A 20,960-nucleotide genomic window follows, 5' to 3' on the forward strand; every position below is an offset into this window, starting at 1 on the left:
GCACCTTGTGGTGAGCACAACAACCAGATTGAATGTTATTCTTTTAGATATTGTGATATTCTTCAAATTTTTTCTTAATAATCGGATTAATAGTGCTGCAAACTGAGTTCTTGTTAGCTGTCCATCAAAGGTAACACATTATGTTTTCCACACCAAGACGTTTGATGGATGGTTATGAAATATTTTGGTTTGCGTTGCGGACATTCGACGATGTCCTCTTCTCAAGTCTAGATTCCATTCAAAATGGCATTTTTGGGTGCAATCCAAAATATGAAAGAGGCTAATATCAGATATCTTTATATCAATTCTTTCAATATCCTCTATTGTTTGAACACGTTACTTCCATGCCATGCATATCACACTCGTAAAACATTTCACGATCCAAAGCCGACCATGTTTGCATATTGGCACAGCACAGCTGAGTCTAGTTCTGGCTTCCATAACTTTAAATGTCGCTTTTTATGATTTTTGACTGGCGCGACTTTATAGTTATGGACCAACCCCATTAGGAAAGTTAGTTCTGGCTTCCATAACTTTAAATGTCGCTTTTTATGATTTTTGACTGGCGCGACTTTATAGTTATGGACCAACCCCATTAGGAAAGTCAACCAGAAATTCCCGAAAAGTTGACAGTTAACAAAGACCGGTCCAAAACAGCTTTTAAATGCAGTTGTTGGCCTAAATCAACCACTTGATTGGAAAGATTGACATTTTTCACATTTAACTGATATACTCTTTCACAAAAAACTATCTTAAACATTTAAAATGTATCTATTCTGCTCATACATATCGAGAAAAACAGCGATGTGACAGACTTTCTTGAAATGCGAATCTCCCGAGATTACACGGTCATATGACGTTATTTCTATTTTTAGTAACAAACCATGTGCTCAAGTGTTTTCAAATTCAGAATGACATTTCCCGGTATTTTAATTATTCTGGCTTATTTTGTAAACAAATTGTAGTGTCAATACAAAGTCAAAGTAAATATTATATAAAACTACCTGATTCACAATGAAATCAGTCTTATAATCCACCAGACGTAAGTTGTTAATCACAAATAATAGATTTCAGAAAACGAAAGTAATGTTTACAATTTCAGCATAAAATGTCACGGTTTATCCGAAAGTATCCAAATGAAAACTCGTCACGTGACAAAGCAACAATGGCGTCAAAATTGTGAATTTCAGACTGATGAGAGTTATTTTCATCTAATGTAAGATGCATTTGAAACATCTGAACCTTAAAACATTCATCGATGCAGTAATTTATATTCATTCACTAATATATGTAGACATGTATCCAAGAAAATAAGCTTTCTTTGATTTATAGCGTGACATAAATATGTTACGACTCTGGTTGACTTTCGATACGGGGTTAGCTTCAGCGTACAGGTCTGTCAATACTATATAAACTGTACGCTGAAGTTTCTTTAGCTAAGCTGAGTCTAGTTCTTGTGTTCATTACTAAGTATGTTGATTTATGTGTTTTCTGACTCCAGGACATTAACATCCTGTCAGTATTTTATAACCTGTTCACTTAAATTTCATTTTCTAAATAGAGTATGATGTGCAAGGGGCTGAAACCCACGCCTCTTGATCTTAACGATTTCCAGTCGTTACACCCCCTGGACGTTACACCCCTAGTCATTACACCCTCTAAGCCTGGACATTACACCCACCAAGGTGTAAACATAATTGATTAGGTTACTAAGGTGTGATCACACCTACCATGGGGCACACTTCACTTGATTAATGATGTTTCTGCTTTAATTTGTGTCCAATGGGGGTCTGTCAAAGTGTTTTTTATTGTTTGTTTGTCTGTCTTATTGATGTGCAGTGTTAAAGGGATCTTTTCACGCTTTGGTAAATTGACAAAATTGAAAAAAAAGTTGTTTCAGATTCGCAAATTTTCGTTTTAGTTATGATATTTGTGAGGAAACAGTAATACTGAACATTTACCATGGTCTAATATAGCCATTATATGCATCTTTTGACGATTTTAAAACTTAAAAATTATAAAGCGTTGCAACGCGAAACAATTGAATAATTTGGAGAGTTCTGTTTTTGTCGTTAAATTCTGTGAAACTACGAAGATTGCTTATATAAAATATAAAATACGTCAACTAAGTGTGCTCGGCGGAATAGCTCAGTAGGCTAAAGCGTTTATACTTCAGGACTTTGGCAGGACTCCAGGGGTCACTGGTTCGAAACCTGGTCTGGGCAATGTTCTTTTCCTTTTTTAAATTTTATTCTTGATTTTTTACTGGAGTTTTACGATCCAATGTTTACATTTATCGGTATAAAGCATTTAATGAATAAGTTAAAAAATGCCAAAATCTGTGAAAAGGCACCTTTAATTAGGAAATAACAATTTTTTGGTGTGAAAAACATTGTTCTTTGATCTTTTCAAATAATTTGTTAATTATCAAAGTGTAATAATAACACCTAAAATTAAAGGAGTTTGTTCACACCATTATTATAAAAATTCATTTGAAGATGTTGTTGTTTGATTTTATGAGTTTTTAAGAATATTGCATCTTTATGTCGTGGCAAAAGAAAATCAAAACATCAAAGGTAACAAAGTTAATAAGACAAATGCAAATTGTTTTTACTCACTGTCCCCATATATACCAGAACAATTTTAGAGAATATCATACTATAGGTATACATTGTTACTCTGTTAAAATGCCCCCAAAACAAATATTTTGGTGTATTGATTCAAATTGTAAAAAAAAGCGTGTTAATAGTTCTGATTTTGCTGTTTCATGTGATAATTGTGGATTATGGCAGCACATTAGATGTGGTGATACCGGTAAGTCATTTTCTTCTTCCTATTATAAACATTGTAGATCTATATAATTTGAGCTCCATGACATCATGCGATTTTGGACCTTAGGGCATTTTCCGTTGTTATCAAATGGTCTTGTAACTGATAATTTAAAACGATTGTAGGACATAAGCCCCCCAGGACAAACCCCCCCCCCCTATGAAAAAATGAACATTTGGACAATTGCCCCCCAGTAGAAATGACAGGTAGGATATAAGCCCCCCAGTGCTTATTTTGCATCTGGATATTTGCCCCCCAGTTCTTATTTTAGAAGTGCACATTTGCCCCCTAGTGCTAATATCATATGTTGTTTCCATTAGACTAGTATATCTCTGTATTTGGATTCAGTATTATTTCATATCTCATAAATATATAATCATAGAAACTTGGATCATTATAATTCGAAATAAAAAAGGTCCAGAAACTCACTTTAATTGCCTAATCTTAGGTAAAACAAACATCTTAAAGAATTTGAATTGTTTTTTAATTAATCTATCAAAAGGATTATCAGCTTGTTAAAGGTGTGACATGTGTCTTTGTGATTGAAACACCAACTTGGTTTAAGCTTATTAGGGCCCTCCCATAAACTGTGAAAACATGCTTTGATTGCTACAGTAAGTGACAGATTCCTGTTAATTGTGTTTCAATATAAAAAAGTATTTCTTCAATGATCCCTCATTATCAATTCTGACTTTAAAGTTTAATGATATTGTTATTAATGAACTTTGAAGTCTGCAGTAAAATTTCATATATCATACAGTGACAATATGTTACTTCTATTTCAATATCTAACAAACTCACGGAAACCAACAGATATAGGATATTTTTACTTTATTAATACTTGCTTTAAATTAATAGCAAGTTACCTCCTTTTGTTTGAGTGATATGAAATAGCCTAAGGGCAGATTTGCTTCATTGTCAATATCAGAGACATAACACTGCATGCATTTTATGCACTGCTAATCAAATAGATATATCAATAGATAAGTGAAATACTATTGTTACTACAATAGTCATAAAACTTAAGTAACAGATGTGCTACATTGAGATAAGGATATTGCCTTAGTCTTTATGTATTTGAGGCCGTTTCCATAAATAATAAAGAATTATTTCTTATAGCTTTTATAGATTTTTTTTACAATATATTACTTTAAAAAAAACGTATCAATTACAGAATAATGATTGATTTAATATCGTATTTAATTAAAATCTTCTTTTGTGATGTTAAAATGCTATAATTTTCAAACGACCAGTATTGATCAGTAATACTCAGTAATGACCAGTACTTAATTACTTTGTATTTAACCGGTCAATATGCCAACCCTGATATAACAGTATGCAGTATCCAATATATGGAGCGCAAGGACCTGCGGGATTATGTCCGCAAGTTACTTGTGCTTCCATTTGTGCCGTCTAGTCAGATCGAACCTCTGTTCAGGAACCTCGCGCAGCGTGCCAACACAGAACCTCTGAGGAAACTTGTCAATTACATTGACTCAACCTGGATTTAGTCTTTGACCTTCCTAATACAGAGTTGGTGTATATACGGGTTACACGTCAGAACCAACAACGATGTGGAAGGATTTCACACACGTTTGAATGGCGTTTCTGGTGGTAGATTACTGACATTCTACAAACTTGTACCTGCACTCAGAAAACAAGCACTGGAGGCTGAGTTGGACATTGACCAGCTGGTTGATAATGGTGTTGTCAGACGGCAAAGAAACCAGTATAAGGAATGTGACCGGAAGATTTTTGATGCCTGGAGTAAGTATGAGGCCAAAGAGCTCACTACATCGGGACTCTTGAGATTAGTGAGTAGGTTGTACGTGCGGCTGAATATAAAGTATAGATATTGTCTAGAATTGTTAAAACTCACTAGCAGGAAGTGTACATACTGTTCAAAGTGAAATGGGATTTCTTGGCAATATTATTTTACTTTTTTTTAATCAATCATAATTTGTATTTTATTTTCAAAGTTATTTCTGTCTGTATATTCCTGAAAAAAAGTATTAATGATTTAGATGCATATTATTACATTTTGGTGAAATAAAAAGAAATGTTTAAATTTAAGATTGTGTTTTGTTTATTCTAAATAATTATTGTATTTATCATTATTTTATTTTGTTTTCAAAGTTTTTTCTGTCTGTATTATTTATGATTTAGATGCATATTATTACATTATGGTGAAATAAAAATAAATGTATATGAATTAAGATTGTGTTTTGTTTATTCTAAATATTTATTTTATTTATCTTTATTTTTATTTCTTCAAGTTTTTTCTGTCTGTATATTCTTGAAAAAAAGTATTTATTATTTAGATGCATATTGTTACAGTCATTCTGGTGAAATAAAAATTAATGTTTTAAATGATGGCTGCTCAATTAAATAATTTGAGCAACCATTAATCTCATCAGTGTCATCTTACATGACAAATCCAATTAGTGGTTCATAAGTTGATTACATATTTCTAATCTAATCAATATCTTGGTGGGTGTAATGTCCAGGCTTAGAGGGTGTAATGACCAGGGGTGTAACGTCCAGGGGGTGTAATGACTGGACACCATCTTAACTGACAACTGGATTTACATGAGCACACTCAATTGTTCTACTTACAAACTTGTTTATGTTAACCAGCACTTTTGCCATTAGTTATTACATACTCTTAGTAAATCTGTTAAAAATCTGAAATTATACCGGTGTTCAAACCAATAACCTTCAAGGCAAGGCATTTACGTAACCGTCTTGTTTATAAGTGTGGATGGTTCTTACCCATGAAGATTGCAATATATGTAAAGGTTTTTAAAATGTTAGATTTGTCATATAACTTTTCTTTGCTTTAGATTTTCAACATAGTAAACCATGAATAATTGTTAATTTTGGGACAAAAATTGCCAGTGGGTATATGATTGTATAATGGCTTTAAATTAGCCCAAAAAGCCATGTACACTGTTGGATTCCTACTTTGGAGCATTACAGCAATCACAGGAACAGATTTAGTTCAGACTTTTCAGATGGGAGTAAACACTAAAGCCACTCAATTTGAAAACACTTAAATCAGCAGGTTTAAACTTTTTTGCTTGCATGTAGATTGCATGCACAAGTTAATTGAATTTGTCCAATATTAGGCGGCTTACTTGTTATTTTCAGATGGCAGCAGTGAACGGACACACGAATGGCGTCAGTGCCCATCCCAACGGCCTGACAAATGTGGAAAATGGAGCTAGCCCAAGGGGCATTCAAATTAGGACTAAGATGGGTGGCCTGGGCCCAGATGGCTTTCCCAGACTGCCTCCTATCAACAAGCCCAACACACCTCTGAGGGAGGACCCATATGCAAACAGCAAGCTGATGACATTCAGACTGGCAAATCACAAGCAGGCATTGTTAATGAAAGTGTTGTAAGTAAAAGTATATATAATTCTAATAATTTCTGTCTGCTCATTTTTTGAATGTACAAAAAAGTAAAGTTTTTGCAATTTGATAGCATAAAAATCACTATAAAAGGTATCATCTATAGATGCAGCTTTGAAGTAGTGGTCTATACAGTTGTTTTTTTCCTTCTTTGTGACCTGCCGAAAATCGTCCCTTTCCCCTCGGATTTTTATGTTCCCCTCAGCTGGTTAATTTTCCCCTAGATTTTATTTTCCCCTCCAATTTTGTTTTTTTGAACCTTTAAATATATAAATTAACCTGATCCAGTGTAGAAAATATTGCATAAATACATTTTCTGTTACCTTGAATATGTTTTAAAAACAGTAAAATATGCTTAATTGTTTATTTAAGACTTTTTTATTTCCCCCAAAATCCGGCATTTCACGCGATTTTTTCCCTTCAAAAAAGGCCTGGCCCTTTCCCCAAAATCAGATTAAAAAAAACTGCCATAGCAACCATTATCTCAAAACAATGGTTTTGTTTTCATACGTACATTTTAAATAACTGTTTTTACTCTCTGTAATTGTAGTTTCTTAATGTTCAAAAAAAATTCCCAATTCCAAAAAAAAAAAAAATTTTGTTTAACCTTTAAATATATAATTTAACCTGATCCAGTGTAGAAAATAGAACAATATTGCATAATTAAATTATCTGTTGCCTTGAATTTGTTTTAAAAACAGTAAATGATAAATTGATGATTATATAAGACTTTTCTTATTTTTCCCAAATCCGGCATTTTGAGCGATTTATTTCTCCTAAAAAAAGGCCAGGACCTTTTCCCAAAATCAGATAAAAAAACCTGCACTTATTACACATGTTCATGATATTTGGTAAAAATTTAATTATATGTTATCAAAATAGTCGTTATTTACCAGTCAACGGCTTCTTTGAAATATAAGAAATACTATTTACATGCAATTATTTTTCCCAATTGAGCTATTTTTGCGATTAATATTTTTCCCAAAATGGGGTTTTTCACGACGCGAAATTCCCAAAACTCCAGTGTGGCGTTTTCCCAAAATGGAGTGGGAAAGGCCTGTCCGTATTAAGATGACACTTTGTTGCTTTGCCAGTCATATAAATGAAAATACTAACCAATCAAGTTCAAACTTCAAACTGAACTGCAAGGGTACTTTTTTAAAAATCCATTTTACTAAAACAAAGCATGCAAATTATATTAACCCTTGACCACATAGATACTTATTTTGACGCATTTGTAGTCCCTCAGAAAGTTAAATTTAATTAAAGACTTTTCTTACTAGATTCAAATTTTAAAGGCTTCATTGCCAACCATTAGATACTGATGAGCAGCAAAAAGCATTAAATTTTATGCTGTTTGCACATAGCCATTTTTACTTGGCTTCTGAGTAGGAAACGGTTTAAAGAACAATGTTACCATAATCGCGCGGAAATAATGGACAGTGTGGGCACATTTATCGGCAAATAAAAACGATGTTAGCTGTTTTTATATCTAGATAATACTTGACAATGTTTTTTCCATCAATGCTTTTAATTCGAGATGGAATGAACAAGCAAGTTGATTTTGAGACTCAGGTCTTTTAAAAATTAGGCTCAGATCTTTTAAAAATCCCTTATGAATAATTGTTACATTTTGTCTGCTTAGCTGGAAGTCAGGGACGGAGATGTTTGACAAACATCTCCTAGTGCAGTTATTAATTTTCCCAAAATTATAGGCTGCTTCCTGATGGCAAAAAGTAACATTTTCCCCCTTAACTCTGACCAAAATGCCCCCCAAAAAGATGCAGAACTTTTCCATAAACTTAATAATTGGTTTATTGAGTTTTTATGCCCCCCTTCGAAGAAGAGGGGGTATATTGCTTTGCTCATGTCGGTCGGTCGGTCTGTCGGTCCGTCCACCAGGTGGTTGTCAGACGATAACTCAAGAACACTTAGGCCTAGGATCTTGAAACTTCATAGGTACATTGATCATGACTCGCAGATAACCTCTACTGATTTTGAGGTCACTAGGTCAAAGGTCAAGGTCACTGACCCGAAATAGTAAAATGGTTTCCGGATGATACTTCAAGAACGCTTATGCCTAGGATCATGAAACTTGATAGGTAGATTGATCATGACTAGCAGATGACCCCTATTGATTTTCAGGTCACTAGGTCAAAGGTCAAGGTCACGGTGACCCAAAATAGTAAAATGGTTTCCGGATGATAATTCAAGAACGCTTATGCCTAGGATCATGAAACTTGATAGGTAGATTGATCATGACTAGCAGATGGCCCCTATTGATTTTCAGGTCACTAGGTTAAAGGTCAAGGTCACGGTGACCCGAAATAGTAAAATGGTTTCCGGATGATAACTCAAGAACGCTTATGCCTAGGATCATGAAACTTGATTGGTACATTGATCATGACTTGCAGATGACCCCTATTGATTTTGAGGTCACTAGATCAAAGTTCAAGGTCATGGTGACCCGAAATAGTAAAATGGTTTCCGGATGATAACTCAAGAACGCTTATGCCTAGGATCATGAAACTTGATAGGTACATTGATCATGACTGGCAGATGACCCCTATTGATTTTCAGGTCACTAGGTCAAAGGTCAAGGTCACAGTGACCCGAAATAGTAAAATGGTTTCCTGATGATAACTCAAGAAAGCTTATGGCTAGGATCATGAAACTTCATAGGTACATTGATTATGACTCGCAGATGACCCCTATTGATTTTCAGGTCACTAGGTCAAAGGTCAAGGTCACAGTGACAAAAAACATGTTTACAAAATGGCTGTCATTTCAACTGAGAGCTCATATGGGGGGCATGCATGTTTTACAAACAGCCCTTGTTTTATACAGGGATATAATTCTGTAACACTTCAATAGATAATTTTTGAAATGCAGTTAATCATTAACTTAAAAACCATTTGAATACTGAATAACTGTTATTTATGATTAATTAGTCATGTTTCATTATTCCCGATTGCATGGTTTATCCCGCTGTTTTCCCAATCCAAAAGGCAAATGCATGCTGTAAGATATAAGCCAAAAAAATCACTGTTGTGTTTACCAAAAAAGTTTAAACCTTCTTTCAGAGCTGACACGTCCATGAAGAGTTATGAGGAAACACAAGAAAGCAATGAGCAAGAGAAGACGACCCCTCCAGGACCAGATTACCCAGAAGAGGTATAAAGGGGCCACATTGTTTATATGTGTCTTGTTCTGAGAAAACTGGGCTTAATTCATGTGCGTAAAGTGTTGTCCCAGATTAGTCTGTGCAGTCCGCACAGGCTAATCAGGGACGACACTTTCCGCTTAAACTTGATTTTCTGTAAGGAGGGACTTCCTTGAAACTAAAAATACCATAAAAGCGGAAAGTGTCGTCCCTGATTAGCCTTTGCGGACTGCACAGGCTAATCTGGGACGACACATTACGCACATGCATTAAGCCCAGTTTTCTCAAAACAAGGCTCATATGCTTCTTACAAAATAACGAGCCTCGCTGTGGGAAAACTGGGCCTAATGCTTGTGCATTAAGAGTCGTCCAAGATTTGCCTGTGCAGTCTGCTCATGCTGATCAGGGACGATTTTTTCCGCTTTTATGACTTGTCCCTGATTAGATTGTGCGTATCCCACAGGCTAATCTTGGACAACACTTTGCATGCATGCTTTAAGCCCTGTTTTTCCAGATCAAGGCTCATATTTCTTTCTTTGTCAGACATCTGTTGAAGTATTACTGATGGATAGATTTGTTTTTTATTTTGCTTTAAAATGATAAGGGTATTCTTGATTTCTCATATGGTATTAATTTGTATTTTAGGAATTAAAATTACCCCCAATAGCTAATCTTGAACTTCGAAAAAAGAAAGAATTAACTGAAGATGAGAAAAAAATGGTATATTAGTATTGTCATTGATGTTTGCACACTATGCATGAAGACCAATCAATGGATAAAATTTTTGTTCACATCATTGCCACAAGTAGCACCAATCCCAGTTAATATTGTTTTGTACATGAGACACTTTGCTCTGAAATTTTAATCAATTGTACATTTATAGTGTGAGAAAAGCATCAACAATTCCTTTAATGCATCTATTAATTGATTGTAAAGAACCTAATGTGATTTTTATTACCTGCCCTGTACCAGTGAGTTTCAATCCGATTTTCTTTATATGTTAAAATGATTTAAAATAGCCACTTTCTTTTTTTGCTTTTTGAGTAAAGAATGTAGCAACACATGTTCATAGACATGACTAAGTTACGTGTTAAATTGAAACCTAAATGAATAAAAATAAGTCAACTAATTGAATTCAGTAAAAGCCTGGTTTTGGAGATATGGTTGTTATATTTTGTAAAGATGTATGGGTTAACTGGTACCTTCATTGTACATCTTTTGTAAGTGTCATTGGTCAGTACATAATTGTCTTCCTTTGATTTGAATATTTAAAGGTTTCTTTTACAAAACCCTTGAGACCCCAGTCCACTGAAAACAATTAAATGCCATTTTAAAAGCCATAAGTTTTAATGACAGTAAAAATGACATTTATTTGTTTTTTTTTCACTGGGAATTTGATGCCATTCAGGAAATGCATTGAATTATGTTTATTTTACAATTAATAGATGAAGGAGAACATTTTAAAGGTACCGTCAGCCACGAATGACGAAAAAAGAAAAGTTCTAAAATACAGTTTTTTTAATAAATAATAGTTTATATTGATTAAAATATCACCACTGGTATATTACATTACTTGAAAAAAGTTGTTAAGTTTTCATATTTTCAGTATATTCGGTAATAAATTTTACTGGGTACCGGTACCAGGTAACTACCAGTTAATGCCAGTAGATCGATCATCATCGTCACGTGGTAAACCCAGGATGCAAATTGTGCATGCAGGGCCCTCACACTACTTTGGGGGAAGGGGTCCGCAGCCCTTAGGAGGGGGAATTTTCGCGGCGTTTCTCTTTTTGGGGGATTTTTTTACTTACTCTCTCATTATTTCATTTGTACATGTTTGCACTATATTCATTGCATTTTTCATTATTTAGTATGTTTGAAAAGATTAAATGGAAATAGAATTGAGATGTAATAATCTTGAGACACATTTTTCTATTAAAAAATAAATTTTTTAATTTTTTTTTTTAAGGGGAATTTTTCCCCCCAAAAGGGGAAAAAAGTATACTTTTCAGGTGGGGGACTGTCGCCGAAATTGGGCGGCAGATTTGATAGATTGAGGGCCCTGGCATGCGTAGTGAATTGTATATATTTTATATATAAAATGATCAATCTACTTGGGTTAGGTGTGTATATCGTTACATCACCTATTTGAACTTTTCTTTATTTGTCATTCGTGGTTGACCTGTACCTGTTACCTTTATAAGCAAGAAATGTACTGATAAATTTTAGCTGCGCTCTAGACATACAGGGCTTAATGCATGTGCATAAAATTGCATCCCGGATTAGCCTGTGCAGTCCACACAGGCTAATTATGGACAACAATTTCTGAGAATGTTTTGTTTAAACGAAGTCTCTTCTAAACAAAAATCCAGTCTATGCGGAAAGAGTGGTTGTGATTAGCCTGTACATACTGCACAGGCTGATATGGGTCTAAACTTTACGCACATTCATTAAGCCCCGTTTTTCCATAGCACGTCTCATTTATTTTATTATGGGTGTTTTGTGAATGTTGTAAATGATCAACCTCTTCGCCTTGCCTAGATGATGAGCAAGGATCGTCGTATAAGGGTAAGGCAGTGTGTGGTGTCGGCCCTGCTAGACATAGTGATAGTACTAACATCTACCCCTCTTAACCAGTCCTATTCACCCCACAGATTTCTCATTATTTTAGTAAAATTTTATTTTATGATGAATGACAAATTGTTTTTAAGGCAAATTTTACAACCCTGTTGACGCGTAAACGGGTAAGATAAACAATAGAAATACATTTAATTAGTCCCATACTGGTGAAACCGGAGAGGGACTTATGGTTTGCGCTCTGTGTGTCTGTCAGTCTGTCACACTTTTCTGGATCCTGCGATAACTTTAAAAGTTCTTCATATTTTTTCATGAAACTTGAAACATGGACAGATGGCAATATGGAGATTATGCATGTCATTTCATTTTGTTCCTATGTCAAGAATTCTGGTTGCTATAGCAACAAATAAACTACAAATATTGCTGAAAATGGTGGATCCTGCGTAGGTTGGGGACTTTTATTGCTTGGCAATAGTCTTGTTATACATATTTAAGTTTTATTTCATTTTTATGTTAAGCCAGGCCTTTTTCTGGCCATTTTGGGAAAGACCTTATTTCGCGAAAACTTAGGAAAAACTAATTTTAGATGACTCTTTATAAAATTTCAAATTATAAGAAATAAATCATATAAATTATAGTTATACTTTGTTAGATGTAATTGAAATTAATTTGAGATATAATACTCATTTCTTTTATCTCTAAATTTGAGATATAATGCTCATCTCTATGATACCTCTTTAAAAATATGTATTTGGGATTGTTTTTTTTTTTAGATTTTTAAAAAACATTTTGCTATGGTAATTGGTCCGTTCAACAGACCCTTCAATATGGCTGAAAAAGGTCTGTAAGTTGAATTAATATGTTTAATCCTCTCTCAACCCTCATCTTATATGGCATTATGCTATCTGGAGACATGCTGCTTCCTCATCTTATATGGCATTATGCTATCTGGAGACATGCTGCTTTTATGGTATTGGGCAATTATGGATGGCTAAATAATGCACACATACAAATGCAGCATTGTGACAGGTACTGCCAAGACAAATGGGAATGTTACAGTGATCATTGCAAGAGCATTAACAAAGCGAGAGCTCACAAAAGTTGTATTCATTTGTGAGAAATTATAATTTACATATAAACATATTAGTTAACTTGTATGGAAAGCAAAAGACTAGTTGAAATATTTTAAAATCTGTTTTCCGTTACAGGACCACTACTTCTGTCTTTTTATACGCCCGTTTTTTCAAAACGGGACGTATTATAGTTTCATCCTTTGTGGGCGGTTGGCGGGCGGCGTCCACAGCAGTGTCCGCTCTCTAATTCAAATAGTTTTCATCTGATCTTCATCAAACTTGGTCAGAAGTTGTTTCTAGACAATATCTAGGTCAAGTTCGAATATGGGTCATGCTGGGTCAAAAACTAGGTCACGGGGTCACTTACTGCATTTCAATGATTTAGAAATTGGTGTCTGCTCTCTAATTGAAGTAGTTTCCATCTGATCTTCACCAAATTTGGTCAGAAGTTGTGTCTAGATGATATGTATGTCTGACAAGTACAAATATGGGTCAAGTAAAGTGATCAAGTTGCACAAAACCTTCAAACGGGTGTATCTTGTGACAGTTTGGCACTCTTGTTTTTTTTCGTTTAGAATATTTTGTTTGATTTTGAGTGTTTTTAGGGCTTTAATAACAGTAACGAACCCATGTTCATTTATCTGATATATATTCCTCTTTTTACTGTATGGCTTTCTTGCATGGACTTGCCTGTTTTTCGATCATTCTCTATGTTTTCTATTGAGGCCTTAAATTGGGTTTAGTTGTGGTACTTTAGTTTAAACCTATTTATTTAAGCTTGATTGCAACAAAAGCCTCAGGCTTATAGAAACGCTCTCGAGTTTCCTGGGCCTATAACCAGTACTTGGTGTCTTTGGGGAAGATCTAGAGAACACTCTAAGTGGGGATCAAACCCCTGTCCTCCCAATCGCTAGGTATACACCATATCCATTACGCCACGGCGAACTTCTTGTACCTTGACTCATCTTGTGACAAATTTATATTTGAGCCTATCTCTGGGAAAATGGTAGTAATGCATGCGCGTTAAGTGTCATTCCAGATTAACCTGTGCAGTCTGCACAGGCTAATCAGGGACAAAACTTTCATCTAGACTGGATTTTTGTTTTAGAAGAGCCTTCCTTTCAATGAAAAATACCATAAAAACGAAGTTTTGTTCAAGATAAGCATGTGCGGACTGCACAGGCTGGGGACTGCACAGGCTGCGGACTGCACAGGCTGGGGACTGCACAGGCTGCAGACTGCACAGGCTAATCTTGGACCACACTTAATGCACATGCATAACGCGGTGTATTCCCAGAACGTGACACATGTGTATAATAGTTTGCAAGGGTGGTACAATCAATTGTCAGTACAGGCCAGATTGTCCCACAGCATGTACAACAAAGTTACATTTGGCAATAATTTAGTATGTATACAGTAACTGTACAAATAAGTCAAAAAGCAACATTTAAAAAAAAAGGTACATCAGCCCTTTATCAGTTTGAATACTTGTGTTATGTTATATCCCCTTAAAAGAACTCCATTTAAGGAGTGCAGGATATGTAAAAGCAACCATGAGATTTCCCAACACTGACTTTACAGGTTGAAATCATTATTTTTTCTGTGAAGGAGCCTTGTTTGATTTTCAGAGGTAACCTTGTATTACTCAAGCAAATATTCATGTGAAGTTTACCACCTTCACATATTTACATTTCAATGACATTAGTTTTTTTTCTTAATCTCTATATTTCCCTTACTGTACTGATTTATAAAGAATAATCATGAACAATGCACATATGCATTAATCAACTGTTATACAAGAGAATTAAATACATGCACAAATTGGCATTGCTCCATGACTTGAATTGATATGGGGATTAAATCACACAGTGCCAACATTTATTGCGTACAGATTTAAATTGTCGGATATTTGTAATTGTCATTGCCTTCATCAGTTGGAGAATCTTGAAATTATTGCAGGAAATGATTAATGCTGCAAAATATTACATGTACTTGCCCCAATTACATATTTCTACATGTTGCAAAACATTCTTCTTGTTCAATAATACAGTTATAGTTTATTTTTCAAGATTGAAAGCACATAGCTTGGGCAGAGATAAACTTCTTGGCAAATATCCGTTGAAATGTCTTATCACTCTTCATACAGTATATCATCAAAAAGAAGTAAATATGAATAACTTTAGAGCGAGATTATACGATTTTGTCAAATATTTATTAATTTATATAAAATGTGTAAAAAACCTATTAAACATGTATTTTAACATAAATTAAAATAAAAGTAAAGAAGAACATGTGTCGAAAATGCAAAAAAAGCCAGATATTTAATTCTGAAATCGAAAATGTTTGTACAGTTGAATTCGCCAGCATGTTAATCATGCATGTACGATGTCAATCTAAATTTAGTTAAACGGTTCATTTAAATTCCTGCAACGATATACATTTATATTCATACGACACACGAACACTTACTTAAAAGATGAATGCTTCGGTTATTGTAGGAAAATATTTACGAAATATCTTTGACACAATCAGCTCGGGGCGCTAATTTGTCTTTGCTGCATTTTATGAAATTCGTCTTCATTGTAATATTTTCTTGCATATTTTGTGTTATTGTAACATATTTTTCAATGTATAACAATTAAACACACATAAAAATCGTATAATCTCGCTTTAAATCTAGAAAATACACTAGCAAGTCACACAATAACACATTTGTATCATCATGAGTTTTTTTTCTTACTTAACTGAAAAAACAACAACATGGTTGTATTCTCCCCAAAAAACTAATATCTTGTACATGTATTATAAATCTATATATTTACCTTTACCGTAAGTTGGTATGTTGAGATAATGAGGTTAAATGATTTGTAATATATATGATTTGTAATATGCAGTGCATCACTTAATTTTAAGGTGATTTTTGAAGCTTCTTCGTTACTAAATGGTAGTGTTAATGTTAGTATAGCTTAAATAACTAGTAAAATGAGTACTTTCCAGCTAGAAAACTAATATTCTTCTAATTCGTATTTTATATAGAACACAAACTTCGTGCTTACAGTGACTTATGGCTTGGAAAATAGAGTGTAAACTTCATACATTCTACTAGTACATAAAAAGTAACACTTACATGTACAATACTTTACTTTCAAAAATCAAGCTTACAAGTTTTGGTGGTGAATTTATTATGATGACAATTTTATTTACTGTACTGCTAAGCGAGTATTTAGTGGCCAGTAGTATTTCCGAACGTTTTTAAATATTGGTTTTTAGTATTCTCTTTTTGAATCATGTCATTTGCTGCACTATAACCAGTGTATTATTCAGTACATTCCATTGTTATTTTAATTAAATGAATTAAATATTTCAATGAAAACTGTCAAATCAACCAGATTTCTTAATGCAAATTTGCACTGAGGATTTTACACAGTTATGATATTCGCCTCAAAATAAAGGGAAAATTAGCCACAAAATACTCACCAACCAGTTTAAACTTATAAAATAAAATGTTATATCCCTTATATTGTTTCGACACAGTTGAACTACCAGTTCATGAAGAAGTGTGTAGAGAGTGGCCCTATCACTCCCATGCAGAAGGAGTGGGCCCAGAAGATTGTTCAGATGATACCGCCGGCACTCAGGAGCACCCCGTACCTTCGGGAATGTGTCGATGAACTGTTTGAAGAGATCCGAACTGACTTCACAGCAAGCATGAAGAAATCCATGGGTATGTTCAAGCTCTGTTCTGGGAAAACTGGGCTTAATGCATGTGCATATAGTGATGTCCCAGATTAGCCTGCGCGGACGACACAGTCTAATCAAGGACGACACTTTATGTTTTTATATAATCTTGTGATTAAAGGAAGTCTCTTCTAAATAAAATCCACTCTAGACGGCGGAAAGCACATTCTCATGCATTAAGCCCAGTTTTCCCTAAAAGCTGCTCAATATTTATATTGGCTTTATATCTCAACTTGAATTTTCTTGGCAGGAGCTGTAGTTTTGTGATCTCGCTAAGGATTGTCGTAATTTTTTTAAACCATACATATTGTATTACAACTACTCACAAATTTGTTGTGTTGTCTACGTCACGAAACAAGGTGCAATACATGACTGATTCTAAGAATTGCTCTTGAAGTTTATTACTTCACCAGAAAAGATGGCTAGTTTTACTTTTTGTTAAAATTAATTTTATTTTAAAGCTAAATAATCTATCAAAGTAAACAAAACTTAAACCAGTGTGTATTTTTTTTTTACATTTTTATAGTTTTGTGTTAATTTTTTATCAATGTTTGTGTGTTGTGCTTTTTTTAGCCAACACGAGGTCCAACAGCTTTTGAAATATTATTGGACCTCTGTAAATTTTGTTGGATTTGTCTGAGGTCTGACATCTTTCGCATGGGTTGGTTTTATGCATGTGCTTGAAGTGTCATCCAAGATTAGCTGATCTGCGACAACTCTTTCCACTTTTCTGGTATTTTCTGTTTAGAAGAACTCTTAGCAAAAATCCATGTTAGGTTAAAATGTTTTCCCTTATTGCCTGTGCAGACTACACAAGCTAATCTTAACCCTTTGAGCGCTGGAACCGGATTTTGAAGGCCTTTGCAAACAGTTTGGATCCAGATGAGACGCCACAGAACGTGGCGTCTCATCAGGATCCAAACTGTTTGCTATTCTGATAGTATTCTTTGAAAAAAAGTGAAGAAAATGATGATTTTAGAAATTCAGCAGACGACATTTTAGCAGATGACAAATTTCCCAGCATGCAAAGGGTTAAATGACACTTGACTCACATGGATCAAACCCAGATTTTTCTAGAACAAGACTCGTATCAATCGTACTGTATATATCCACTTACAGTTCAGCACGTGCTCGTGAAGCCGGAGGTGAAAGGCCTGGATGGGGAGGTAGCTGGACCCCCACCGGAGGAACCCACGTATGTTACAGTGATTCTTTCCTTCTTGACCGGTCAAAAGGCGCTTTCCCCATTATAATATGAATTATAAAATTTCAAATGGCAGTTGGAAAATGTTTCAAAAGGAAGGACAGTTGCGTCAATTTTGTTCCAGAAGTGCATTATCTGCAAGTGAACAAATAAAATGAGCACTAAAACTGAACATTTCAGCAAAAAGGCATGTAAAAGAATATTTAATGGGTTTGTGTAGTTAACTTCTTTTAGTACCAAGCTAATAAAAAGACCATTATTCCCAATCAAAAGATTTCAAGACATGAATAAATTTCATGTATGTTCATGCTAATTTTCCCAATTTGCGCAGTTGTGTGAAATGCTGTTTGCTTTGCAGATTAATATCTTAAAATATTTTTAAAATTGATAAATATTTTATTTGGAAACTGTCATAATTGTTTTTATGAATTTGTATTGGTCTTTATGACTTAGAAATAATGAATAATAAATTGCATACAATTAAGTGTTTAAGATTCATTCAGTCACCGCATGTTTATGAAATATTTCAAACATGAAATATTTGCTCTAAAGAAAATATTTTCATTTAGAACTACCAGCATTGACAAATTGTTCTTAATCATACTGTAATTCTTATTCACATGCATCGTCCAAATCGTTAAAAAAAATTTGTAGCATCAACCTGTTTGTTTAACTGTAAGTTCTTCCTCGTGAAAAATAGTCTTGAAATCCAGGGGTGGCGAAATCTCAAAAAACTATACTTGTCCACGGACAACCATTTAGGAAATTTAACTTGTCCATTGCTGAACTACACTTGTCCGTTAATGTTTATATAAATTATAAACGCATTTATTGATTAATGTAAAACAATGTGGAATATACCAAAATGAGTATGATTTGCTAGTTTTGTTTATAGTTGTATTTCAATAGTACATTCATTATAGCAGTATATTATAAACAATATAAAGACTTTCTAAAACTTTTAATCTTGCAAAGCTAGTGTTATTAAAACATGTGTTGAACATAAGTACATCGTAATCTTAACAAATTAAACTAGTCCAATATGTCGACCTCATCAGACTGAGGCTCTGCGCCGCTACTGGTAGCAATTTGATTATCATCAACTGTTAACCATTGAAAATCTGTGAGCCAAGTTTCTTGAAAAGTTCTGGTGCATTTACTTAGATCATATTTTTTATCATAATCTTTCTTAGTTTTTTTGGGAGGTGGACTGCTGAAAGCTTCGGGTTTCTGCTCCGTTGTTGAAGATTTAAAAAAACTAAATGTTCCATTTTTACCATTAAAGTCGTCTTAAATAACAAGGTAGACCGTGTTTTGATTTTCTTACTTTGATACTTTTTATTTCCGTCTGATTGTAAAAATAAAGAAACCAGTCTGTACACTGTCTAACAGTCGGGCTGAATGTTTAAAATGCGGCATGCTCCTGGTCTCTTATAGAATAAGGGAGATCACTGCGCAGGAGAGTGCCTGTATTTTAGCTTGATTGCTCCGCAAATTGCACTGACAATGTAATCGCATGTCAACATCCGGTTTTGTAGAACTTAATTACGGCTTTAATACAATGTATTTTTTTGTATACCTAGAACCGACTTTTAACAAACTTGTTGTCCATGGACAACTTAATTGAAAAAAATCAGTTGCCCAGACAAGCAAATGTACGACTCGGGCAACTCGGATATTTGATTTCGCCACCCCTGAAATCATTGTTTTCTCTGTAAATTGTATTTGTTTTTCAATGTTTTGTCACTATAATTTTTTAAATACTGAAGAACAAGGTATTTTCCAATAAGAAAACCAAGCTGTGGATTGATTTAGCTTGGTTTATGTACCGGTAGTACAGATATTGATTAATTGCTGTAGATTGAACTTTTATCATGCTACGTCATGTACATTGTCTTTCATTTGTAAATCTACCAATGATTAGAAAACAACTGCGTCTGAATAATTTATTGAGAAGTAAATGCTAGCAATTTATTTTCTGTCTTTACTAGAACTTGCAAGTTAAAGCAATATATGTGTACTATACTGTATATTTAAGAGTGTATTGAATTAATAAATACTAGAAGTATACTGGCATTGTCAATTGTGCCCTTTGGGTTTCAAACTGTTGCATATGCTAGAAAGAAACTTTATTATATGAGCCAAATCATGCAAAACTGGGTGTTATGTCATATGCGGCCAGCACTTACCCAAGACCAGCCTCCACATTTGCATGGTCTGGTTAGGAGCTACCCTGTCTGCAAATGAGAACACAAAACCTTGCGTTACTTTATAGTTGACAGGGATGTCCCTGACCATTGCGTTGGTTTATAGGAAATTTGTTAAGACCCATTTTCGCATGGTGAGACTTCAGTGCATCTTTATAGTTCCAGACACAAAGTTTCAAACTTCAATGTTATCAAACAACACAACAATTGCATAGAATGGAATTTAATAATTACTACACTTTACCATGTATCAAACGCAACAATATATAATTTGCATCCATTTTTAGCTCACCTGATTGCTCAGCTTTTCTGACCGGTCTTTGTCCGTTGTACGTCCATCCGTCCGTAAACATTTGCTCGTAAACACTCTAGAGGCCACATTTCTTGTCCCATCTTCATGAAACTTGGTCAGAAGCTTAGCCCCAATAAAATCTCGGCTGAGTTCGAAACTGGGTTGTGCCGGGTCAAAAACTAGGTCACTGGGTCAAAAATAAGAAAAACCTTGTAAGCACTGTAGAAGTCACATTTTATGTTTAATCTTCATGTAACTTTGTCAAAATGTTTGTCTTAATGATATCTTGATTGAGTTGAAAAGTGGTACCGGTCCATTGAAAAACATGGCCCCCAGTGGGCGGGGAAGTTTTCCTTATATGGCTATAGAGAAAACTTGTAAACACTCTGGAAGTCACAATTTTGGCCCAATCATCATGAAAGTTCATCAAAACATTGGTTTTATTGATGTGTGGGATGAGTTC

The 20,960-nt window shown here is 34.4% G+C and overlaps 1 protein-coding gene across 7 annotated transcripts in view; it reads left to right on the top strand.

Moving 5' to 3' along the window:
• The first annotated feature begins 13 nt into the window (after window positions 1–13).
• The window catches only part of LOC127881593 (dynein axonemal heavy chain 12-like), a 152,681-nt gene continuing 131,734 nt past the window's right edge, over window positions 14–20,960 (top strand). For 4 of the 7 annotated variants that reach the window (XM_052429579.1, XM_052429578.1, XM_052429577.1 and 1 more), the window contains exons 1-6: window positions 14–130; window positions 5,980–6,230; window positions 9,327–9,417; window positions 12,118–12,150; window positions 16,591–16,780; window positions 17,914–17,989. In XM_052429579.1, coding sequence (XP_052285539.1) covers window positions 5,980–6,230; window positions 9,327–9,417; window positions 12,118–12,150; window positions 16,591–16,780; window positions 17,914–17,989 — 641 coding nt within the window. In that variant the 5' untranslated portion in view covers window positions 14–130. Of the gene's footprint in view, window positions 131–5,979; window positions 6,231–9,326; window positions 9,418–11,947; window positions 11,975–12,117; window positions 12,151–16,590; window positions 16,781–17,913; window positions 17,990–20,960 lie in introns of all 7 variants that reach the window. The other 3 variants (XM_052429580.1, XM_052429581.1, XM_052429582.1) reach the window with 2 other exon arrangements.

Source organism: Dreissena polymorpha, chromosome 5, assembly GCF_020536995.1.
Source record: "Dreissena polymorpha isolate Duluth1 chromosome 5, UMN_Dpol_1.0, whole genome shotgun sequence".
Taxonomy (NCBI): Eukaryota; Metazoa; Mollusca; class Bivalvia; order Myida; family Dreissenidae; genus Dreissena; species Dreissena polymorpha.